At 44.6% G+C, this 26,483-nt stretch overlaps 1 protein-coding gene across 16 annotated transcripts in view; it reads right to left on the reverse strand.

Annotated features, from left to right (window-relative positions):
- FNBP1 (formin binding protein 1) overlaps positions 1–26,483 on the reverse strand; it is a gene marked incomplete at its 3' end in the record, with an annotated part of 375,759 nt that overhangs the window by 18,132 nt on the left and 331,144 nt on the right. For 5 of the 16 annotated variants that reach the window (XM_082263071.1, XM_082263068.1, XM_082263066.1 and 2 more), the window contains 5 exons: positions 9,815–9,942; positions 5,705–5,837; positions 3,944–4,065; positions 1,452–1,591; positions 592–1,376 (listed from right to left, as the gene is read on the reverse strand). In XM_082263071.1, coding sequence (XP_082119197.1) covers positions 1,198–1,376; positions 1,452–1,591; positions 3,944–4,065; positions 5,705–5,837; positions 9,815–9,942 — 702 coding nt within the window. Of the gene's footprint in view, positions 1–591; positions 1,377–1,451; positions 1,592–3,943; positions 4,066–5,704; positions 5,838–9,814; positions 9,943–22,187; positions 22,203–26,483 lie in introns of those variants that run through there. The other 11 variants (XM_082263057.1, XM_082263067.1, XM_082263060.1 and 8 more) reach the window with 6 other exon arrangements.

Below are 26,483 nucleotides of genomic sequence, written 5' to 3' on the forward strand. Positions count from 1 at the left end.
TAAGATTTTTAAAGCTATTGGCTTCAAGATGGAGAATGTTATACTACTGGGGTTTCAATCCCCCCTGACCCCAGGATGATGGGTCAACTCATTTGGTTGTGAAGCCATCAAATATTTTAAAGCAGGGAGATTAACTTTTGGCTCTTCAAGTAATACCATCTCTGGCAATTACCTTCTCCACAGAAAATGAATAACCTGCCCAGGTTAAAGAAATACTCAAACATAAACGAAAATGTTTCTATCCTTTCTAATAGCAGGACTGTAAGTCTCCATTCACACTAGTCCGACTCGTCAAGCGACTTGGTCAGCCTGACAAGTCACGCACCGTCGCGTCCCATAGTGTAGTACAGGAACGGTTCTAATAGGAGCGACACAAGTCGCTCCGACTTAGAAAAAGGGTCCTGTACTACTTCGGGGCGACCTGGAATGACTTGCATAGACATTCATTTTATGAAGTCCGTGCCGAAGTCATGGTGCACGTGACTTCACAGGTCGTCCCCTAAGTCGGATCGCCGTAGTGTGAACCGAGTCTTAAGATCTCCAAATATAACATTTTTACATTTGTGTTGAGGTTTCTGAAGCTATAAGTATCTTCAGTATACAATTTTGGCTTAGGGTCAAAAGTCAATTAGCGAGTTTGAACTTTTAGGCTAACGTGGCTATAGGCTCTTTGGGGGTAAAGAAATTTTTGGTAATAGAGGGATTGTTATTCAATACCCAACTTTTACTTAGGTCTGTAGCCGCCTTCAGCCTTCCACCTTAAGACTCTCTAGCTTTTTGGATGAGTAGACTTTCTTTAGTCCTCCAGAACCACTGTCACCACTTACTGAACTTACTTATCTACACCATCTTGATGTATACTTGTTGACAAATGACACATGGCAGGACATTTTACAAAGGGGTTATTTGCATGGAAGCTTGGTCAATGAGATCAAATCTACCATAATTCCATGGACTCAATCTTTCTACAGACACATCTACAAAATGGGGTTTAGGTGGATGAAATACAAGTTGTTTATAGACTTTTGAGTTGGGGAAACGGGCCATACAGCTCTAGCTCCCTTTACTGTTCTTTATACACCGCGTGCCAAGGACCAAGCTAACCGAAGCCAGTCACCGGGACAAGTAAGCAGGTGCCAAGGGACACACACATTGCTGGGGGTGAAGCCCCTTTTACAGACAGACAGGCAGATGAGGTTAGATGTAAGTCTTGGCACCTTTGGCATTTTTGTCCAAATAAACTTCGATGTAAGATGTTGGGACATAACCCTCCTCCTCCTCGCTTCTGCGAATCCGTGTCCATCCGTCTCCTTTGTCCTCCTCGATGACTTTCAGTATTTCACCTTCTGATACAGATATGGTTCCTTCATTTTCACCTAGTGGGACATGGTCAGAGTCAGCAACGTAAAATTACATGTACAGTTAGGTGTAGGAAAATATTAGGGTATTACCGTCAAAAGGGTATAAGGCTTTACAAGTTCCTATTGTGGGCAGGGGCTCCTCGTCATCAAAATCATCATCGAACTCTGTGGGCGTCACCTTCACTTCCGTCTCCTGGCTCTGATCTTCTGTGTAACTGCCATCTGGGCTGCTCAAGAGAGAAAGCCATAGAATCACTATAGCAACAGACTCCAGGACCACCAGAGGATGTTGTACTGTGAGCAGAAAATCCTCAGGCTATCTAATCTGAATAACAGGGAGGGTGGCTTAGAGCTCAACTCCATGCAAAACTTTTTGGTTTTCGGAAGGGGTTAGTAATTATGTCAGGTTTTACAGCTGGTGTTGAAGCTAAAGACATTTTTTCTGTGAAACTTGTGAAGCTGTAGTAGTCATTTGTGTTCCCATAGAGGGAAATGCTCTAGCTGTCTTATTCAATCCCTGTCACCAGAACAGGAAGTAGGGAGACTTGTCTCTCTTGGGGAACACAAACCGCATTAGAATTTTGGCAGAAGTTGTAAACCTTCCACACTACTAGAATAGGTGTGTTATCACTATCTGTCGTCTAACAGGGGAGATTTTCAGTCACTTCTGACTAGAGATGGGAAAGCCTGGGGGAAAAAAAGGAAAAATTGGGGGGAAAAAAGGAAAAATTGGGGAAAACAGTTCTCTTTTTTTTTTTTTTTTTCAAAGAAGTTCTTTTCCCAAGAAGAACTGGAAAAAAAGAAGTGTGGAATATGCTCTTTTACAAGAATAAGTAGTATATATAACATGAAGACCTTAATGAAAGATTTCTGAGACTTTATGTGAAGTCTTAAATTTTTGCAAGTTCTCTCTTTCTGAAGACTGCAAATCCTGGAATACAATTCAAGTAACACTGTACTTCTCAATGCAGTTCTCAAACTGCTTTTCTGCCACTAGGGGCACTGCAGGGGAAAGGTTCCAGTTTAGTTTGCTTGTAGGCTCCATCTTGTACCTTCTACAGTTGGGTGATTGTTGGGATACAGTAGATGAGCTTTTCTCAACCTTTTCAACACAGAGGAACCCTTGAAATAATTTTCAGGTCTCAGGAACCCCTGCTAAAAATGACTATATTTACAACTCATGATATATTAGTGTGATGGTCAGTGGGGTTAAAGTTCCTTACACTTGTGGACATTGGGAAGAATTACCTTCTTCCAGATAGCTAAAAAGATCAGTGGTGTCAGGGGAACTTATCTAAGAGGAAGAAATTGCTCATTGCGCAAGGAATCCCTAGCAACCTCTGGAGGAACCCTAGGGTTGCACGGAACCCTGGCTGAGAACCACTGCAGGAGAACCCTGGTTAAAAACCACTGCAGTAGATGATAGTTTCTGTCCTCTCAGACCTTAATTGACCAGTAAGAGGGTACTATTGTCTGACAAATTAGTTTATCTTTAAAACCTTTAAATTATTCTTATTAATGTTCTCCACCATCACAGCATAAGGTTTCCCTATAGTCTGGTCAGTAAATTAGTTTTTCTTTTTCTCCTTTCAGTAAAATTGTGAGACCAACATCTAGAAGTTTGGAAACATTTCCACAGCACAATTTCTGCTAAGAACCAAGCTACAATTTGCAAATATTGTGAGAAGAAATATTCTTTTCCAAATGCTACAAGGATGACAAAACACATCCTGGCATGCCAGAGGGGCCGGCCCTAAAGACATTAAAAATACTTTATGGAAGGAAATGATGAGAACCAGAATTAATGTGTAGAGTATCTTTTCCTTCTCATTCCAGAAACACATTCTGCCGCTTCTGGATCATCACAATGTTTGTTCACCAGCAGCATCTTCACGTAGGGAAGGGTTACAAACCACGGCCTGCAAAAATACACAATCCCTTCATTTATAGAGAAAATTACACCTGAAAATCAGGATAACATCGATCAAGCTTTTGCAGGAGCAATATATGCTTCTGGATAGGCATTGTCAATAACTGAAAATGCATATTGGCAGGAAGCTTTTACAATATTACGAAGGAAAGAGGGTGGTTACCTATTCTCATGTATAGCTTAAATAGTCTTAACATATATCCTTGTTATTCCATTTTAAGCACAATACTTTTATATACACTGCATTTCACGCTCCCAATTTAACAAAACAAATTTCAATTTGTAAAACTTTTCCACACTAGTTTTTTCATATTTTTCCAAAAATGTCCACTTTTTCTGGGAAAAAAATCCTGGAAATGTTACATCTCAACTTCTGGCACCCGCCACCTGCACAGGATGTGAGGGTACATCTTCCTTATATCTCTAAGAAATGCCAAGCTCTCCTTAGTTCCTCTGCTAAAAAATTTGCTGTCTGCAAAGCTCTATAGCTGAAGCTGAAATTTCCACAAGCAAGTGAATAAATCAGGGTAGCCAATCTTCTCTGTTCCCTCTGTACAGTTTTGTTAAAAGTTTCCAATTAAACAGACGGAGCCTGAAAGCAACCAGCTTAGAAAACCCATAGATTTCTGTCTTCACACTCAGTATACTGTACCTCTCCCGGTCCTGTGCACAGTTGTTGACTGGAGCAGTGTTTTGTGTTTCATACAGGCCACTTTGCCGACGGGAGCTGTCATTACGGACAGGAAGTCTTCCTTCGACTTCTGCCAGCCAACTCTGCAAAAAGTCCACATTATATATATTGGTCAATCTATTACTGTATAAAAAGTACAACTTCTGTATTACTTGAAGAGTATTTATATGGCTGAATTTCCCTATATGCTGCATTTATAAAGGGATACTTCCAGCCTAAACTTTAAGTGCATGTTGGTGAGAAAAAGTTGATGTGTTGTTGCTCCTCTTACTGGGAAGATTTAAAGAAAGGAGCCAACTTCCACTCAGACCCCAAGTGCCTGAAAACATGTTAAACCCAAAAGTACTGTGCTAGGTAATACAACCTGATTGGCTCATGGTGATAAATCACCCACCCTCTTATTTTTGAACACCCTGCAAATCAGGGGTAGGCAACCTTTCAGAAGTTGAGATCGACCTGGAAAACATGGAGAAAATGAAAGATCCCCAAGGGAAAAGGGATGGGGGAATGCACCCTTTACAAAAAATAAATATATCAAGCTCCCAAAAAAAACACAGCATGTAGGACACATAGTGTTCTATGCCCCCCCCCGCTTCACATCACTGCACCCCCCAGAAGTATTCTCTGCCCTCCATCACATCACTCCCCCAGTAGTGTCCTGTGCCCTCCCACTCCTACTAGTGTCCTCTGCTCCCCTTCACAAACCCCCCATGTAGTGTTCTCTGCCCCCCCTCGCATCTCTCCTCCCACTTTAGTGTCCTCTGCCCCTCCCCCTAAAAGCAGTGTCCTCTGTCCCCCACCATCATCCCCACACACACAAAAACACACACCAGTGTGTTAACACTATCCTACCTTGCACAGGTGTACTGCAGAGCAGTGAGCAGAATGTAGCTGAGTACTCAATGGAGGACGGGAGTGAGAGCCGCCGGAGGTTACTTTTCACATTAACAAGCTGGTGATTGGATGCTAGGACCGCCCGGCAATGTGAACTGAAGCAGCTCCCACCCTCCATCCAGTACTGTGATACCTCCCGCTCTTCGCTCTGCAGTGAAGAGAAAGGAGGCTGGGGGGGGGATCGGCAAAGAAGCGCCATGTTTGTGATCTACCTGTCGGTTGCCAGCAGTCCACAGCTTGCCAAACCCTGCTTGACATAGGATCAGGTCATGCAGCACAAGTTTAAAGTCAAAATTTTTGGATCTGTGCTTGCTCCAGGTCAGTGCCTCAGGAAAACTGGCACCACTGAATTTGCATGAAGGCAAAGAGGATTTTTAGGAGAGCTAAGCAATGACAGCCTACATGCTTCCCCTCAGTGCAAGTTTGCTTTAAAGTGGACAAGTTGTAAAGTACTGTCAGTTATAATGTCCAGCTGCTAAGAGAGAAGAGAGGAAGTCTAGTGTAAGTGCCAAGTCATGTGGCAGAGGACCATCTCTGATGGGGTGTGAGTCATAGGAAACCCAGTGGGGCCACCATTATAGTGAATATGTTATTTTGCCTCACATGGGCAAAGAACTAAGTTTGTTTTAAGGGGTTTGAAAAAAGGCCGTACTCTTGTGTAAAATGATTATATAGTCTGGTTAGAAAAGTCTCAGTTTGGAGGAAAAAAACGATATAAACAATCTGTTTAACCCTTTTAGTAAGGGTTTCCTGGGAGGTAGAGCTTGGGGTAAATGTCCCTTCCCTTTATCTGCTAGGACACTTTCCTACAGAAAGAAGAACACTCACTTCAAACTTTTGTACTTCCACCCGTAGTTTCTCAATGTTATTTCCAATCTCTATTAACTTCTGACCCACGCTGCCAGCATCTCCCATCTGTGGATTCTTCAGATACACATCCCTCATCTTCGTCAAGGCATCTCTGTGTTACAAATGAAAGAAAAAAAAAGACTATTTACAAACCTGGGGCAGTCAAAAACATTATAAGTAATTAGAAACTGAAATCTGGCTACTGTGGCTTCTGGTATATTTTGCACTCAAGTTTAGGTCAAGTCCACCATGGGCGACTTGCCAAAAACAGGCCTAAACCCAAACTAGATGACATTTAGCACTGTGTATCCTTACTACTTCTGTCATCCTCTGCATCCCAGTTCTTCTGATCATCTTCAGACTCTTCCTGTCTACATATTTTCCTCCAGCATTGGCTGCCAGACATTGCTCAGGGCTGGCTTCCTGATAGGGGCCAAAGTAGAGAAAGGTCTTGTGCCAAAGTTATTGCTCTCGCTCTAACGTTCACGGCAATACCTCACATGTGTGGTTTTAATGTTGTTTACATATACGGAAGCAACCTACGTATGCGTTCGCTTCTACGTGCGAGTACGAGGGAACCCACATCTCTCATCTGGGCTGGAAAGCTTTAGATAAAAAAAAATTAAAATAATCTCAGGTTTTCCAGCTGAACACACAGCAGTGTTTACAACTCCCAGGGCTGGACATGATGTAATGTCGCGCCCGACCTCCGAGTGTCATAGAGATGACCGGGGACCATCTAGTCCTCGGTGAGCTCTATGGTAAACTTCCGCCGCCGCCGGATTCCTTCTCCGGCTTGCAGATTGCACAGGTGAGCCGGTAGAAGCACCGGAGGGCGGCGGGGGGGGGAGGGGGGGATGTGATGTTGAACCCTCCCACCGGCTGTAAAAACAATCAAGTGGCTGAACTGCTGCTATGATTGTTTTTACTGTGCAGGGAATCGCCAGTAGAAAAAAAAAAAGATATCTGAATGATGCCTGCAGCTGCACCCATGATTCAGATATCTCCTCTGAAAGCCCAGGATGTCATATGACGTTCAGCGGTATGGAACTGGGTAAACAGTAAAGCTGGGCCAGCTTTTTCGATCCATCAGCGGGCTGATTAAAAAAAACTGAACAGATTCCTCCTTCCACACAAGGGAGGTGGAGAGGACCCCCCCCCCCCACTGTACTAATGTATTCAGACGAGGTGCTCTTGCAACCTTTGGTGGAGGCCCTGACTTTTGATCCCTTGTCTTGAGACCCTGAGGGATGAAAAGACCTCTCATGAGCCGAGGAGAATGGCCCACGTCTACGACTGGGCTCCTTGCACTTAGTAGCAGGCGGAGGAAGAGTGCTCTTCCCCCCTGTGAGACTCTTAATGATGTCATCCAAGGAAGCTACAAACAGGCGATCATTTACAAGAGGGAGATGAGACAAGTCCTTCTTAGAAGTCTGGTCTGCAAACCACCATTTTAGCCAGATAATACGCCAAAGGACCATTGCTGATACAGACAGCCTCGAAATCAAAGGAACTGCATTAAAAGAAGTATCGCAGAGAAACTGTAGCCCCTGGATCAACTGATTGGCTAGCTCGGCAAGACAGAGGGAAGCGGTTTCCCCTCCAGGTCCCGGCGTAAAAGTTTAGCCCACTTGGTCAGAGTTTGCGACACCAGGGCAATAGTAAATACCGACCTAAGGGCCGAAACAGCCACATCAAACATATGGCGGGCCAGAGCCTCCGCCCTTCTATCAGCTGGATCTGCAAAGGCCGGGCACTCCTCAACTGAAATGAAGGTAGCTTTATTCAACCTAGAAAGCAACGAGTCTGGTGGGATCGTCCACCTTTTAAGCAGTTAATCTTCATAAGGATACCGCAAGGAAAAAAGCTTGGGATCCACTGTGTTTTGGATAACCCCACTGTTTTGTGACAATGTTGTCAAAGTAAGTGGAAAGGCGAACACCCCTGCCGCTTGGAGGGCCTGTGGGTGCCGAAAGGGATGGGCACCTCCAATGCAGCATCAGCCGCAACCATCATTTTTAAAGTTTCACGCACTGACACAAACAGTGAATCCACCAGCGCCTTTTCGTGCGCAGCTAGGAGGAGCAGAGGAATCATCCTCGCTATCTGACCACTCAGGGTGCATGGACGCAGACCCAGCAGGGTGACTCACGTCTGCGGTGGCCAAAACAATTTCAGGATCTGATGTAACAATCGAGGGGGTTCACCGACTGCGATCCCGCAAAGGGGAAGACGACTGAGGGCCCACCAATGGACCACCTACTGGACTTAACAAAAAAGGGGACAAGGGGGTCCCCCTCCGAGCCCCTCCATAGAGGCCAACATAATAGTAAATAGCCCCTTTAAAAGACAAGCCACGGCCAAAATGTTTGTGGGCAGCGGAGGGGAGGATGGATGCCTAAACAGGAGGCAGTGGCTTCAGACACTCTCCCAGGGGCCACCCCACATAGTTTCCAACCAGTAGGCCGCAAAGCCGCTGCCTAAATTTGTGGCCGGATACGGCCACGTGAGGCGCGGACCCAAGGATGCAAAATTATCTGCTTCCCCAGCCCCACAGCTGCCACAGGGAGCCCAGAGGACATCTCTGCCCTAGTCACCAACCCCCAGGGTGACAGGAAACCCTGCTCAACCTCCCGTTGCGCACCAGGAAAAACTCGGTCAGCAGCAACTCCAACAAGCCCCCCCTTTAGAGCATGTGGCAAAAGCCAGCTCATAACCTTACCCATGGAAGGGGGGGGTGGGGGGCGAAAGACCCACAGTGACCACCGAAAGTTTAGAGGGGCTGGGGGGAAGAAGGGGAACCCAGGGGTCCCACCGTCCCAAGGAAAGGCCCACGTACACCCCAAAACCCTCCAGGAGTAGAGGGGGGACAGCTACTTACCATACCAGGAATAGAGTGGGCACCGCTCTGGACAGACCACCGCTCCATCGGAATGTGGGTGACTGTCGGCCAGGAGGAATGCTGCGACTCAGGCCGAGGCCAGGTCATATGCGCCCTCGCAAGATGTTTAACTCGCAGGCCAGCCCCCATCCAGTGGGGCTATGTCGCGCCCGACCTAGTGCGGAGCTGAGGCCTGCGCGCGCCCGCTGGCCAGACTGGGGAGACCCTCTGGATCAAGATTATCCAGTCCGTCGCCCAGTCCGGCAATTGGTTGTAGATTCCCACAGGAAAAAAATAACAAAGATAGGAAAAAATTCCATTTAAAAAGAAAAAATTGCAAGGACCAGCGATCCCAGCAAGGAACTAGGTCCTTACTCCTGACTAGGCAGAAAAAAAATAGCTGAGAGTGGGTGTATACCCTCTTGGACTGCCCATAGGCGTAGTCAAGCTTTTTGCCGCCTAGTGTCCTACTCCTGTAGGGGGCAGTATAACCCAATGGTTAAGAAGAACAAGCTGTGTGTATCAATGAACGAAAGAGAAATGTGCATGTGTGATTTTGGCTGCGTTAAAAGATAAGTTATTCTTTTACAAAAAAATGTCAAATGCATATCTTTTTGCAAAATATACATTTATTAATTTTTTTCACTGCAGACTGTAAGGAATTGCAGCTGCGATCAGCAGATTGTGGGTGAAATGCCTGGATCCTGCAGACAATCAGTAAGCTGTCTGCTCATACCTCCTACGGGCAGGCAGTTACTGAATGGCAGGAAAAATCAATGGACTACTGGAGCGCATACCAGCACCCTCACATGTCATTGAGAACTACAAGCAGTCAGCCGCAGTGGTTGATGGTACTTGTAGGCATTAATTCATAGGAAACTGTAAATGAATGACAAAGCTGTGTTTTTAAATTGTGACAGTGAGTGCGGGGAGAAGATCCCCTGCCTGCTGTTACAGAGAGGGGGGATCGGATGCAGGAGCTGGAACATGAATATGGGTGGAACATGCAACACGGTTCCAAAGGTGAACTTCTACTCTACCACTTTTGCTTATATTTTGCCTTCCCTAGTTCCCACTTTCCCCCTCATCTACATCCCAGTAAATTTTTTTTCTTTTTTATTACATATTCTGTTTTAGACTCAGGGTCCCTGTGCATCTCTTTGACTTCTTTATAAAAATGGACCCAAGCTGGCCGAGGCATTCCTTACCTCTGATCGATCTCTTTCTGGATGTCTTTATTTAGCTCGTCAACCTTTTGCTGCAGCTTTTTCCGCCTCTGTTCCGGTGGCAGGTTGCTGAAGTCCTCCGGTGTCGCCCCCTGGTGGAAACCAAAACACTATAAGGTCACGTTCACCATCTGCTCCAATGGCATGCACTAGCTAGGATCATGCATCACATGCCAAATAAAGGAGGAGGACAAAAAAAAAAAACAAATGAAAAATGAATTTCACACCACCACAGGCTAGCGATTCCCTACACCAAAGCTTTACATCGCAAAGGGCAATGAGAATTCCAATTACGGGATACTATTATTAGTGCCAAAAAGTTGGAAATATGGCACGTTTGTATGCATAAAACCTTCACTGCATTCCTAATTTGGAATTGTCTTCTTCAATTTACACCACTGAGTTCACATTTAGAGCCGGTTCACACTACCACGACTCAAAGTTGCCCCGAGTTTGAAGTCGCCCGTGCAGCACGACTTCATCGCGGCTTGCAAACGACTTCTCATTATAGAAGTCAATGCAAGTCGCTCCGACTTCACCAAAAAGTAGTGCAGGAACTTTTTTCTAAGTCAGAGCGACTTGAGTCACTCTGATTAGAACGGTTCCATTGCACAGCATGGAGCGCTACTTGTCAGGCGACCAAGTCGCCTGACAAGTCGGAGTAGTGTGAACCGGCTCTTACAGCTCTTTCTACATGTGATATATCTATGTGTTCTTAGAGGACCACTCATGACTCGGTTTATGTAATAGTATTCCCTATGGAGCTTTGAAGTTAAAGTAGGCAAAACTATAGGCAAAACTTTTTTCCATTTTGGATAGAGCAAGGGAGGGTTATAACTTTTTTCGCCATCTGTGTCCCATTGGGGAGATTTCCCCTCACTACCTGTTCCATAGCCAAACAGGAGGTGAGAGGTAATCCCTGCAAATTAAGGGATCATAAAAACACAAAAATTAGCCCTTGGGACTTTAGATGAAGCACAACACACCAAACTGTTGGATAAAAGTTATACAAATTTATTGAAAAATACAATGATGGTAAAATAGCATATCAAACGGATACCATGCAAAGGTGTTCCATCGGGTTGAGGTCAGGCCAGTCAAGTTCTTCCACCCCAAACTTGCTCATCCATATCTTTATGGACCTTGCTTTGTGTGCTGGTGCAAATCATTTGGTGGAGGGGGGAATATAGTATGGGGTTATTTTTAGGAGTTTGGCTTGACCCCTAAGTTCCAGTGAAGGGAATTCTTAAGGAGTCAGCATACCAAGACATTTTGAACAATTTCATGCTCCCAACTTGATGGGAACAGTTTAGGGATGGCCCCTTCCTGTTCCAACATGACTGCGCACCAGTGCACAAAGCAAGGTCCATAAAGTCATGGATGAGTGAGTTTGGGGTGGAGGAACTTGACTGGCCTCTACCCGATTGAACACCTTTGGGATAAATTTGAGCGAGACTGCGAGCCAGGCCGTCTTGTCCACATCAGTGCCTGACCTCACAAATGTGCTTCTGGAAGAATGGTCAAAAATTTCCATAGAAACACTCCTAAACCTTGTGGACAGCCTTCCCAGAAGAGTTGAAGCTGTTATAGCTGCAAAGGGTGGGCCAACTCAATATTGAACCCTACGGACTAAGACTGGGATGCCATTAAAGTTCATGTGCGTGTAAAGGCAGGCGTCCCAATACTTTTGGTAATTTAGTGTATTTTCTATAAGCGACCCTTTAACAGGTACTATAGGTCATCAGTTTAGCGTTACAAAGGAGGTCTGGTGGTAGAAATATTGCTCTCATTTCGGCGTGCGTGGCGATATGTAATGTATACCGCAATCGACTTTTTCAGACGTGCGTTTACGTTTGTGCAGTGGATATAAAAAGTCTACACACCCCTGTAAAATATCAATTTTCTGTGATGTAACAAAAAAAAAAAATTAACAAAGATAAATTTATTTCAGAACTTTTTCCACCTTTAATGCGACCTATAAACTGTACAACTCAGTTGAACAACAAATTGAAATCTTTTAGGTGGAGGGAAGTAAACATAAAAAGCTAAAATAATATGTTGCATAAGTGTGCACACCCTTAAACTAATACTTTGTTAAAAACCTTTTGATTTTACTACAGCACTCAGTCATTTTGGGTATGAGTCTATCAGCATGGCACATCCGGACTTCTTTGCAAAAACACTCCAAATCTGTCAGATTGTAAGGGTATCTCCTGTGCACAGCCCTCCTCAGATCCCCCCCACAGATTTTCAAAGGGATTCAGGTCTGGGCTCTGGCTGGGCCATTCCAAAACTTTAATCTTCCTCTGGTGAAGCCATTCCTTTGTTGATTTGGATGTATCCTTTGGGTCGTTGTCATGCTGAAAAATGAAGTTCCTCTTCATGTTCAGCTTTCTAGCAGAAGCCTGAAGGTTTTGTGCCAATATTGACTGGTATTTGGAACTGTTCGTAATTCCCTCTACCTTGACTAAGGCCTGTGTTCCAGCTGAAGAAAAACAACCCCAAAGCATGATACTGCCACCACCATGCTTCACAGTGGGTATGGTATTCTTTTGGTGATGTGCAGTGTTGTTTTTATGCCAAACATCTTGTTTGGAATTATGGCCAAAAAGTTCAACCTTGGTTTCTTCAGGCCATAACACATTTTCCGACATGCTTTTGGGAGACTTGGGATGTGTTTTTGCACAATTTAGCTGGCTTGGATGTTTTTCTTGGTAAAAAAAAGGCTTCCCGTCTTGCCACTCTTCCCCATAGCCCAGACATATGAAGAATACGGGAGATTGTTGTCACATGTACCACACAGCCAGTACTTGCAAGACATTCCTGCAGCTCATTTAATGTTGCTGTAGGCCTCTTGGCAGCCTCCCTGACCAGTTTTCTTCTCGTCAATTTTGGAGGGACATCCAGTTCTTGGTGATGTCACTGTTGTGCCATATTTTCTCCACTTGATGATGACTGTCTTCACTGTGTCCATGGTATATCTAATGCCCTGGAAATTCTTTTGTACCCTTCTCCTGACTGATAACCTCTGATGCTTCGGAAGCTCTCGGGAGGACCATGGCTTTTTGCTGTGACTAAGAAAATGTCAGGAAAGACCTACTAGAACAGCTGAACGTTATTTGGGGTTAATCAGAGGCACTTTAAATGATGGCAGCTTCTGTACTGACTACTGTTTACCATGAGTTTGAATATGATTGCTTAATTTTGAAAACAGCTACATCACCAGTTATAAGAGGGTGTGCACACTTATGCAACCAGATTATTTTAGTGTCAGTTAGATGTCCAGTGCAAATGTCGCAGTCCCGCTAAAATTCACTGACCGTCGCCATTATTAGTAAAAAAAAAAATAAAACCACAAAAAGTGATTAAATACCACCAAAAGAAAGCTCTATTTGTGGGTGAAAAAAATTACACAAATGTTTTTTGGGTACAGCGTCGCATGACCACGCAATTGTCAGTTAAAGTAAATTAATGCTGTAGAGCAAAAAATGGCCTGGTCATAAACTGGGTAAAACCTTCTGGTCCAGAAGTGGAAAAACAGTAACCAGACCAAGGACTTAACATCTGCTGCTTGTAGTACAGTATCTCACAAAAGTGAGTACACCCCTAACACTTTTGTAAATATTTTATTCTATCTTTTCATGTGACAACACTGAAGAAATGACACTTTGCTACAATGTAAAGTAGTGAGTGTACAGCTTGTATAACAGTGTAAATTTGCTGTCCCCTCAAAATAACTCAAACACAGCCATTAATGTCTAAACCGCTGGTAACAAAAGTGAGTACACCCCTAAGTGAAAATGTCCAAATTGGGCCCAATTAGCCATTTCCCCTCCCCGGTGTCATGTGACTCATTAGGGTTACAAGGTCTCAGGTGTGAATGGGGAGCAGCTGTGTTAAATTTGGTGTTATCACTCTCACTCTCACATACTGATCACTGGAAGTTCAACATGGCACCTCATTGCAAAGAACTCTGTGAGGATCTTAAAAAAAGAATTGTTGCTCTACATAAAGATGGCCTAGGCTATAAGAAGATTGCCAAGACCCTGAAACTGAGCTGCAGCATGGTGGCCAGGACCATACAGCGGTTTAACAGGACAGGTTCCACTCAGAACAGGCCTCACCATGGTCGACCAAAGAAGATGAGTGCACATGCTCAGCGTCATTTCCAGAGGTTGTCTTTGGGAAATAGATGTATGAGTGCTGCCAGCATTGCTGCAGATGTTGAAGGGGTGGGGGGGATCAGCCTGTCAGTGCTCAGACCATACGCCGCACACTGCATCATATTGGTCTGCATGGCAGTCGTCCCAGAAGGAAGCCTCTTCTAATGATGATGCACAAGAAAGCCCACAAACAGTTTGCTGAAGACAAGCAGACTAAGGACATGGATTACTGGAACCGTGTCCTGTGGTCTGATGAGACCTAGATAAACTTATTTGGTTCAGATGGTGTCAAGCGTGTGTGATGGCAACCAGGTGAGGAGTACAAAGACAAGTGTGTCTTGCCTACAGTCGAGCATGGTGGTGGGAGTGTCATGGTCTGGAGCTGCATGAGTGCTGCCGGCACTGGGGAGCTACAGTTCATTGAGGGAACCATGAATGCCAACATGTACTGTGACATACTGAAGCAGAGCATGATCCCCTCCCTTCAGAGACTGGGCCGCAGGGCAGTATTCCAACATAATAATGACCCCAAACACACCTCCAAGACGACCACTGCCTTGCTAAAGAAGCTGAGGGTAAAGGTGGTGGACTGGCCAAGAATGTCTCCAGACCTAAACCCTATTGAGCATCTGTGGGAATCCTCAAATGGAAGGTGGAGGAGCGCAAGGTCTCTAACATCCACCAGCTCTGTGATGTCATCATGGAGGAGTGGAAGAGAACTCCAGTGGCAACCTGTGAAGCTCTGGTGAACTCCATGCCCAAGAGGGTTAAGGCAGTGCTGGAAAATAATGGTGGCCACACAAAATATTAACACTTTGGGCCCAATTTAGACTTTTTTCACTTAGGGGTGAACTCACTTTTGTTGCCAGCGGTTTAGACATTAATGGCTGTGTGTTGAGTTATTTTGAGGGGACAGCAAATTTACACTGTTATACAAGCTGTACACTCACTACTTTACATTGTAGCAAAGTGTTATTTCTTCAGTATTGTCACATGAAAAGATAGAATAAAATATTTACAAAAATGTGAGGGGTGTACTCACTTTTGTGAGATACTGTATTTGTAAAAAGTTTCGAAAACCATTTATCATTTTCCTACCACTTCACATTTATGTGCCAATTTGTGTTGGTCTATCACATAATATATTTACAAAAATGTGAGGGGTGTACTTACTTTTGTGAGATACTGTATATAAATAGATGTGCACAGAATCCTGTTTTATGTCACGTGGTGAGGTCTGATTGATCAGGTTTTGTACAGGTACACTTCAAAGATGATTACTTATTGAATGAAATGGAATGCTAAGCTTTTACCCTTGCCTCGTTAAATGGACATATGGGCTGCTATTAAATCTTAAGGAGAACAGGATTGGCCTGTAATAAGCTTGTTCACCACTAGATGGTGCACTTTGCCTTCTCTAGGGCTGCCTTTCATTTGCGCACCCACACAGGTCTCTCCTTTCTAGACACAAAGCAGAGAACAATGCCTTTGTTTTATCATTAAGCTGACTGCCAAAGGAAAACTGGAGCCCTATAAAACACCCAGCCGATCTATAACCACATACAATCAATGAAACAAGTTGGCATGATTGTGCTTGTGATAAGAGGTAGGCACTCTGCGGCTTTGAGATGCAAAAAGCCTGAGCTTGAACCGTATCTGATCCTCTACTACTATAGTGACATTTCCCAGCGATGTCAGATCTGTCGCTGGTCAGCTCCCACCGCATTCCATCTGACAGCACGCCTGCCTACTCCTAGGTGCCCTCGCTGTGCCCTGGCATCTGCTCTTTCATCGCACAGGCAGGAGAAGAAAATCCCAGGTTGGTGCTGAAATAACAGCTGCCCAACAACTAGCCAATCCACCAATGAGAACGCTGGGCAGAGGGGAAATGTGGCATGGCGGCAGAGAATAATTATTGCACGCCATCTTCATTAAGGCTATGTTCACATGTGGGCGTAGCGGATCGTGGGCAGAATCACCACGATTCTGCCCGCGATCCGGAAATCATTGCAAATCGCACCCCAAACGTCCCGCAATTTTATTTGCGCGATGTTACCACGATTCGGCGGGCGGAAATCGCGGCAACATCGCACAGCGTTTGGGGTGCCATTGCAAATCACGGGCAACGCACAGGCGTTCTGCGATTTGCAATGATCACCGCGATTCTGCCCGCGATCCGTTACGCCCATATGTGAACGTAGCCTTAGACAAGAAGGGATTATATATTCTTTTAAGGCTGGCTTCACACATATCCCAGTGAGGTTTACAGTAGGGATCGATTGATTATGGGCAAAGCCAATATATCGAGGGCCGATCTGCACTTTCCCCGATATATTGGAATCGGCCCCCGGAGATTACCAATATTGCCGATATTTCGGGAAAGTGCTTGTACCGGAGTGATGTCTGCAGCTAGAGGTATCACCCCGATACCGGCGTCCATAGCCAACAGTCGGCTGTCTTGTAATGACAACCGATGCGGCTGAGAAGCCGCTCAGCTGTCATTACAAGGAGCGAGAGGGGACGCCCCCCCATCCCGCTGCCTTCCGCGGCTCACCCGGGTCTCCCATCCCACCGGGAGACCCTGGCAACCAGCCTGCACGGCCGCCGAAGACCCGATCAAAGCCGCATTTGGCTCTGATCGGGTCTCCATGTAAAAACCCGGAGGTGATGTCATGACTATGACTCGCCCCCTAGAGGCTCGTAGGTGAGCAACGTAGTACTACGTCACTTTGCCTGTACGGGGCTGACCGCCGCAGTAAATAGACGTGCGGCGGTCGGCAAGTGGCTAGGGGGGTGTTTTTCAAAGTGATTTCTAAAACAAAATAAAGTATGGAGACATGAATGGATGGGATAGTTTGCTTTGAATATTAAAAATTAATAATGTTTTTGGTTTGTGGTGCACAGATGCAGTGAAGATTCGCTTTAAGCCAATAGTAAAGTGCACCTGTCGTATATACAGAGGAGGGGTTATCATTTTGTGGGTGGGGTTCATGATTTGGTGCAAACCTTCCCAAATAAGAGCAGATCAGGTCCTCTAATTCAGTGGTCCTCAACTCTGGTCCTCGGGGTCCACTAACAGGCCAGGTTTGCAAGATAGCTAAATTACATCACAGGTGATCTCATTTGCTGCTCAGTGATTGCAGTATTCTAGTCTGCATCTCCCCAAGGTAATACTTAAAACCTGGCCTGTTAGTGGGCCCCGAGGACCGGAGTGGAGGACCACTGCTCTAATTGATCTCCTGCCCTGCTGTGAGCAGCCTGACCTACAGACTAATGCCTCGTACACACGCAACGATAATCGGCCGACCGATCGTCCGACTTTTGTCCAGAGTGGTGTTTTGTTGGTTGGAATGTGCCTAGACTGCACACGAATTTTCTCGGCCAACAAAAATCTACTTCAGAAGCGATGTCATGTGTTGGTTTACTTTCCGTGTGTTTTTTCTTCTCTGAGCATGCCCAGTCTTGCTCATGAGATTTTTGTCTGCCAAAATCTGTACTGACTGCACGAAAATCGGCCGTTGTGTTGACGTCCAACAAAAATTTTATAGCCTGCACACCAGATTTTTTCGGCCGAAAAATCGGAGTCGGTTGTCGGAAGCATCATACTAATAAGCCAAAAATCGGCCGATCGGACGTTGGCCGAAGATTCTCGGCCAATTATCAACGCGTGTGTACGGGGCTTTAGCCATTCATGGCAATCTCCGAATGTGTTCTGTCTAATTGTCATCAGAAGTATCAAAGGACCATTAGAGTCAATCTCAGGATTGGATATTTGCTCATCAAAACTCAGTGGTGGCACTAGGTCCTTGCAAACTGAGATAGGCAGAACCCACAAAAATTGCTGATTCCATTGGCTATGAATGGTGCTTCTGAAACCAAGAAGTCATGTCAAACATTTTAAATACATTGTTATATTAAACATCTCGGAGGTTGGTCCAAAGTAATCACAGCAAAAATACAAATACAGTTAATGATTTTAAATCACTCAGTAGATTATTTCAAGAAGGGATTTGAACACCTTAATACTTGTGAGATTTGGCTAGAAGTTTAGACAGCGTAGAACCACAAAGATACCCAAGGGATCACATGACGAAGGATCACACACAATTTTGTAACACCCGGAAAGGAAGAAGCACACGCACACAAAAATGAAAAACGCATGCAGTCTATGGATGAAGTGAGGACCATCTCCGGAGGCACAAACAGAAATTTTGTCATAAATTAGGGGTCAAAGGAGAAGGAACTCCCTAGATGGACATAGTCTTATACGACCTGAAGTTCCACCATGGCTGGAGAGCAGTGGGCTGCCTGAAAATAGTGCCGTGGGAACACAATCTATAACATTTGTTAAAATCTTAAGATTTATGGAGAAGTACTAAAAGGTAGTTGAATCTGAAAACCTTCTGGTGCTCCTGTTATATGAAAAATGGTAGCCTTCGGCAACCCTAGGTGGTAGCCTAAAACCCAACCGAAGCCTCAAATGTATTACTGTAATATAGTCAGGTTTCATATACATGAATAAATATGCTCTTCTTTGTGTTTTTACATAGTAAGTGATGCAGCAAAGGGTAAAATGCTGATGCACGTTGGAGAGTTGAACTGCTCCTTTCGCACAAGCAGTGAGCTGGTCTGACACCCACCTTTCCACACTGCCTGGGGGGGGGTCTAGAATACTGTTAAAGTGGAATTCCAGTCAAATTCAAACTAAGTCTAAATATACTCAAACCCCGATTCTAAGACTATTCTATCTACTCTATAAAAGAAGAGATGTCTACATTTACCTATTCTAAAGCCCCTCCAGTCCGAATACGTGATCAAGTCCCAGTCCCAACTTCAGTGTAGAGGAGGGACATTCTACAATGGCTGCCCCATAGTAAGCCTATGAGTGATGCCATCACCGCCCAGGCTCTGCAGCCTTGTCACTGCCTCTCCTCCACACTAACATCGGCACTGGGACTCGATCTTGTGACCAGATTAGAGCTGCTTCAGAATAGATGGGTATATACATTCCAGTCAAATTCAAACTAAGTCTAAATATATTCCAACCCCAAATCTAAGACAACTCTATCTTCCCTATAAAAGAAGAAAAGTCTACATTTACCTATTCAGAAGTCCCTCCAGTCCGAACACGTGATCAAGTCCCAGCGCCAGCTTCAGTGTAGAGGAGGGACAGTCTACAATGGCTGCCCCATAGTAAGCCTACGGGTGATGCCATCACCGCCCAGGCTCTGCAGCCATGTCACTGCCTCTCCTCCACACTGACATCGGCACTGGGACATATACTCCAACCCCCATTCTAAGACTATTCTATCTACCCTATAAAAGAAGAGATGTCTACATTTACCTATTCTGAAGCCCCTCCAGTCCGAACACGTGATCAAGTCCCAGTGTAAGCCTATGAGTGATGCCATCACCGCCCAGGCTCTGCAGCCTTGTCACTGCCTCTCCTCCACACTGACATCGGCACTGGGACTCGATCTTGTGACCAGATTGGAGCTGATTCAGAAAAGATGGGTATATACATTCCAGTCAAGTTCAAACTAAGTCTAAATATACTCCAACCCCCATTCTAAAACTATTCTATCTACCCTATGAAAGAAGAGAGGTCTACATTTACCTATTCTGAAGCCCTTCCAGTCCGGATATATGATCAAGTCCCAGTGCCAGCTTCAGTGTAGAGGAGGGACATTCTACAATGGCTGCCCCATAGTAAGCCTAAATGATGCCATCACCGCCCAGGCTCTGCAGCCCTTGTCACTGCCTCTCCTCCACACTGATGCCAGCACTGGGGCCCAGTCTTGTGACCAGACTGGAGCTGCTTCAGAATAGATGGGTATATACATTTTTTCTTTTACAGGGTAGGTAAACCAGGCTTAGAAGGGGGGTTGGAGTAGTTTTAGACTTAAGATTTTGACTGGAATTCCACTTTATTTGTAGAGTTGTGTAGGGGAGGGGGGCAGGGGGGACTACTGTGGTCCCCCCTGCCCCCCTCCCCTACATAAGGTGTGTATACTACTCAGGTGAATGCTTGATAACAGTTCAGCGTGGGCGCCCGCCCCGGCTCCCCATAAAGAGAAATTTGACGCACACCCCCGCAGGACTGATGTAAAAGAATTCATTAAATGTCTTCACACTCAGGAAAGCAAAACAGGACAAACTGTTGACATGTTTCACACCTAAATCACATGCTTAATCATGGCTTGGCTATGATTGAGCATGTGATTTAAAAGAGATGTATGGGTTATTTTTTATTAATACTTACCTAGGTGGATGCAGCATTGATCCGATGCTGCATCTGTCCCCCGACACCTCTAACACTGAGAACCGAGTAATCAAACACTGCTGATCGCTCAGTTCTCACAGCTCCCCGAGCAGAGAGCTGCTGACTGCCAGTCGGCGGCTCTCTGCTCTATCCCCTCCTCGCTCACTGGAGCGCTGGGCTGCAGAGGGGGTGGGAGCGGCTGGCTCAGGCTCTCAGCGACTTACTGACAGGGGTGCCGGGCCAGGCATGTGGTCGTGATGACACCCTAGCCTGGACCGACCCTGTGACGTCAGCAGAGAGTGGACTTCAGACCACTCTCTGCTGAAAAAGGGTTACAGGAGTGCAAAAGGAACTACACTCATGTAATCCATAGGAGAAGTACAGCCAAACGAGCTTGCGTGTGAAACGCGTCAATAGTTGATCCTGTCTTGCTTTCCTGACTGTGAAGACATTAAAGGAATTCTTTTGCATCAGTCCTGTGGCGGTGTGCAGCTGATTTCTCTTTATCCCAGACCACTGAACATCCAGGCTGCTGGAACAGACTCGTCATAGGGCATTTTAACTAATGCTGCATCACTTAGTAGGAAAAAATACACAGAAGGAAGAGCATATATATGCTGGCTTCAGTGGTGTAGTGGCAGCAGTAGGATACATAAAATCCTCCATCTGATAGCCTAATTAGACAGAAGAACACAAACAATTGGAAGGTCCTTCTAAAGAACATAAAAGTCTCCTACTGGCAGAATGTTGCAGGCTTAGTCAAGTTTAATTGATCCCGTTCTGCCCAGATGGAGGTGTTACTACAGTTTGTTTGTGGGATTTAAGTTAGCCATAGACATCAAAGTTCGTCTGGTTCAGCAGGGACCGGCTGAGTTTCAACCTGCTTATGGCCATCCCCGTTCGAAAGAAGTCAATTATTAGAATGGCTTCTGTCAAATGGACAAGTGTATTCTAACAGTGGGCTGAACAAAAAATATTAAACCATCTACGACCAGCTTAAGGCCGGGCCATACACAGTTCAAATTGCGGCCAGTAAAGCAGGAACCGGCCAAGATTCTAACCCTTAATGGGCAAGCTAAATGTACCAAGTTGATCGCTCTTGGTACAACCAGCCTTAAGGATTCTCTTGTAAATATCGCTAGCGGCTGCTATAGCCACTGGCAATAATCACTGTCTTCTCCCAGCAGGGACGGTCCCTTCCTCCGGGAGAAGACCATTGCTGATTCCCCTGTCAACACTGTCTGTGTTGATGGGGGAATCATGCAATGAAATTTGCAACCTGTATGGTCAACCTAAGACTGTAGTTTCCTATCATGTACCCCAATAACAGTAGAGAATACTGGAGGCATCTCTATGTACAAGGATGGGATGTAGAGGCCACAATTGTGTGATGTAAGCCCTGCTGTCAGTTTGACAGCACAGTTGGGTATAATTATGTTTTCGCTGCTGTCGATAACCTTCCAATCTAAAGATCCAATAAAAAATCCTAATGGCTTCATGGGTTATGTGTGTACATCTAGTGGTTTGGAAGGTGCTTTATATATGTAGAAAATATGATTTCACATGTACACGTGACTAGGGGACACATGGATACAATTTCCATGCCTCATAGCTCAGTACCTTTGTACAAGTCCATAGGGAAAAGAAAACTATCCAGGAAAACTAGAGAAGGATCACCAATCACACCCTCTTCCCTACCCTAAATAAAGGTAATTTGGAGACTGATTGGTATTGGCATCAAAGCCACTTTGTTCCAGAGTTTAGCCACAAAGTAAAATTATGTTGCTTTGAACCCCTTTTCTAAATATAAAAACAAGAAAAATTATTTTGGAAAAAAATTTTGGAAAATAATTTTGGAAAAGAATTTGTGTCTGGTTGTGCCTCAAGAGAAAAACATGTGAGTGTGGGCTTGTGCCAAAACAGTTCTTACCAACTTCAGAGAAAGCTTCATGGCAAAATTGGAGGTTCAAAATGAAAGAAAAAAAGGGGGTGGGGGAAGAGAGAGGAAAAGGGGAAGAGGAAAGAGAAAACAAAGTGTACATCAGCAAAGAATGGATGTCATGAGACTTGTTCTCTAGAGCTTAAACTACCTCTAGCACCATGACTCTAGAACTGGGTGATAAAATGTAACACCAAACACGACCTGTGCGAAAGTTCACAAGTTCAGAGGCTCGAGGCCTGGAAAACAGAAGCCCCCTCCCCACAACCATCATATCTATCTGTTATCATGGCAGCTGCCCGGCCAGGATGTTGTTAAAAGGTATTGTGCTTGGCACAGCTACATGTACAGTTGTAGATTATTATTATTATGGAACCTAATTGTTTTACTTGGACACTGTCCTCATAACAATCTCTACTACGGAGTGGAGAGCATGTGAAGAGTTTCCTTATTGTTCCATTTTAAAATTCACTCATATTCCAATGGAAAATTAACCCCACTACTGCAATAAAAGTGACTGGAAGTGCTGAAAACATTTGAAAAGAAAAAGGTGATTCTGGGATTGGCCGAGATATTAGTCACTTGGTCTTTTCTGAAGCTCATTAGATGTGACGGCCAGCTCTGCCTGAATGTTAGGCCTCAAGATCTTCTGAACTAAAGTTGACCATATACTGTTAATTTTTCATTTGAATATTTGTAGAAAAATTGCTCCTCAGAACATCCTATCTTTCCATCATTGAGTCAACTAAGTTCGCTTGAAAGCCCCTAAAAATGTTTCCTGCTATTTGAATGGAATCCCAGATGTATTAAATTGGTTTCATTACAATGTGAATGCAAAGGTTTTTATGGATGGGACCAATCACATTTAACTAGAGCACCAACATCCCCATGTATAAGTAGAAGGTAGAAGTAATGTGAATGCAAAGGTTTTCATGGATGGGACCAATTACATTTAACTAGAGCACCAACATCCCAAGGTAGAAGTAATGCGAATGCAAAGGTTTTCATGGATGGGACCAATCACATTTAACTTGAGCACCAACATCCCCATGTATAAGTAGAAGGTAGAAGTAACGTGAATGCAAAGGTTTTCATGAATGGGACCAATCACATATAACTAGAGCACCAACATCCCCATGTATAAGTAGAAGGTAGGGGGTTGTGGGACTTTAAGGGTGCTCCAAAACAATGGACGAAAGAAAAAACAATAAAAAAGCCAAAAGAGATGCTAATATATATTAAACTTTTATTTTGTAATAAATACATTTATACATGTTTAATATAGATTAGCATCTCTATTGGCTTTTTTGTTGCTTTTTCTTTTGTCCATTGTTTTTGAGCACCCTTAAAGTCCCAAAACCCCCTACCTTACCTTCTTCATTACAATGTGTGAGATTTTTCCTGGACAATAACCACATTCATATAGAAAAAATTTGCCATTGTGCTCCTCAAAAATTGCTTGTCACTATGGTCAAGAACAAACGTCGACTTGACCCTACAAAAAAAAAATTGCCATTCTCCTTCTCAAAAATTGCTTGTCACTATGGTCAAGAACAAATGTCAACTTGACCCCACCATTAGAAAATCTAATGAACATACAGAAAACTAAAATTTTTGAACAAAATTCTACTGGTGTATGGCCAGCTTAAAGCGGTACTTAACTCCCCCTTCCCATTTTCAAAACATATACTCACAACAGCAAACCCAGCGTTGTCCCACTGCGATACGCAGTTTGGAAAACATACACAGGGTCCCATGCCGCTATCTGGTCCTCCAGTCCTCTGGTCTGGCTCACCTGGTTGCCTCTTCTGGGTGCAGGCAGCCAGTTACTAATGGCACGCCCCATGGCTGCTCTGTGTGCCCAATCATACCCCCTCCTGGAAGATGTGATTTAATATCACAGGAGGCGGCAGAACTAGGTACACATCATTCCGGCCTAAGCCAGAATGGCAGCAGGGGGTGAGACCCAAAAATAAAATGGGAGGGGGTGTTCAAATAAAACAAACTCCCCTTTGGGAGTTTAAGGGGTTGTAAAGTCAGTAGGTTTTTTTATCCTAAGGCATTTTATGCATTTAGATAAAAAGCCTTCTGTGTACGGCATTACGTTTTCATTTCATTCATGCATGAGATGGTAAAAAAGATCACCCCAAAATGTTTTTTTTTTTTTTTTTTAGGTATAGTTAGAAATCGAGGCAAGCAAAAGGGGTCAGTCCGCTGAAATTTTTTTTGTTATAGGTGAAGCTTGTTGGGTACAGTTGGCCACTGGCGTCTCATATGTCATGGATGCTCAAACAAGTCTCCCTGCAAGAATTCCCAACACTATTCCTGTCCATCTGGGAGTTCTGGGTGATCCTGCCCACCTATGCCAGCTTCTGTTGTTACTTTCTCCATAATACAAAGTAAACTAAATAGCCAGCAGGGAAAGTAGGAATCTTTTGGCACTTTTCCACTGCAAGTACCAGCTCGGCTCTACTCGGCCCTGCTTGGCCCGGTTTGCTTTTCCACTGCTGGTACCGCATGGTACGGTGTTGGAACGGTTCGGTACGGTTTGCTTTTCCACTAAAGTAGTACTAAAGTTAAGTGGGTGGGATAACAACGATTCTCTGACCAATCAGTGGCTAGTAGTGACTGCATGCAAAGGATTGTGGGATATGGTACCGGTATGGTACCTCTTGGAACCACAATCGAGGTGGTACTGTTTTAGAGAGCCGTACCGTCGGTTCCATGTAGTGGAAAAGCGCCGCCATACCGTACCGAACCGTTCCATGCGGTACCAGCAGTGGAAAAGCACAAAAGCGAGCCGAACCATTCAGTTCCTTGCAGTGGAAAAGCATAATTTTATAATGCCATAGCAGGTGAGCAGGCATGGGACCTCAAAACCAAGAAGACCAAGAGTCCCAAAAATAGAAGAGGTTAGGTGGTTTAGCTCTACAACATCTACCAAAAACTGAAATATCAGATTTGGTTGGACTGGCCAGTCAGAATTATTAGTTCTGATCCACCCACTGACCACTAATTAAGGAAATGATAGGAAAACTACAGATATAATAGATGGATCAGTAGGTTATCAGAACCATCATGGCCGAGTCTACTTTGTCTCAATAAAAATGGATCTGTCACATCATTATACTGGCCAGTAAGACCAATCAAAAATGTAGCTTGTTATTCACTAATGTACAGCCCAAGGTCTTTGTGATACTAGTGATCCTGTCACCAGAGACAAAATCACGAAGATTATGTGTTGATGGGCTATTGTTTCCATTAGATGGGATTTGTATACGAGTCTTGAGGAAAGCAAAACCTTCTTGAAGCAGGTCAAATTCCGGACATAAGGTGGACAACAGCAGGTCAAATGCACCTGTCAATGAATTCTGAATGAACTCAGAATGGTCTCAAAATTTGGTCAAATAATTGCCATCAACATAAGCCCAAAGGCCCATCCCCTACAGCGTCATTTCCTTGTTGCCCATACTGGTTAGTGGTTCCTTGTGATTGAGATTCTAGTGTTTCAGCCAGTAAATGAGTGACTTCCATTAGGGAAGGTGGGAGTTGCAGTGATTCTGCCAAGGGCAAAATATTACGGCCACCAAAATCACCAATGTGACCTAGCCCCAAGCAGAGGCAGCCCGAAAGGAGGTCTTAAATCTATCAAAACAAGAAACAAGTGGGCGTTTGTGCCTTTGTTAGCCCTTCTGTTCTTTCTTTAACAAGAGCTGCAGCTTTAACAAAGCACGTGTGCCAATATAGCAATGTATGTGGCATGCATATTCGAAGGGTTTAGTGTATAAGGGTGTCAGACTTGGGCACATGTAGCATGCCCTCTTTAAACATGGTTTGCATTTGTAATAGGTTTGAGTGGCGTTTGCTTTCACCCTAACTCGTATACAGTAACATTTAAAAAAAAGCAATGTAAAAGCAACAAGAAGAGCAAGTGAAAAATTCTCCATATGATTATAGACACGTTCTTTTTGGCACCAGACCAAAGCAGAGACGCACTGGAATGAAACCATTCATATAAGGGGAATCCTGTACTTTGTGAGGACATGACGGAGCTTGTGTGAGCCCTTCTCTGTACTGTATTGTGTGTGCGGAGGAGACAAAGCTGGCTGGGTACAGTAAGTGGGCAGGGACACAAGACACAGAGCTTTTACTGCAGTGACTTCAAGAGGAGAATACAAAACACGAGCATGAAGCCAATCACTACGAGGTGAGGTCTTCTCCAAGGTGACAGAGCCGCGACTTCTCCCGACCTCCTTGCTGTGCCGAATGACAATGAAAATGAAAAGC

The sequence above is a fragment of the Pelophylax lessonae genome (assembly GCF_965119305.1).
Source record: "Pelophylax lessonae genome assembly, chromosome: 7".
Lineage (NCBI taxonomy): Eukaryota > Metazoa > Chordata > Amphibia > Anura > Ranidae > Pelophylax > Pelophylax lessonae.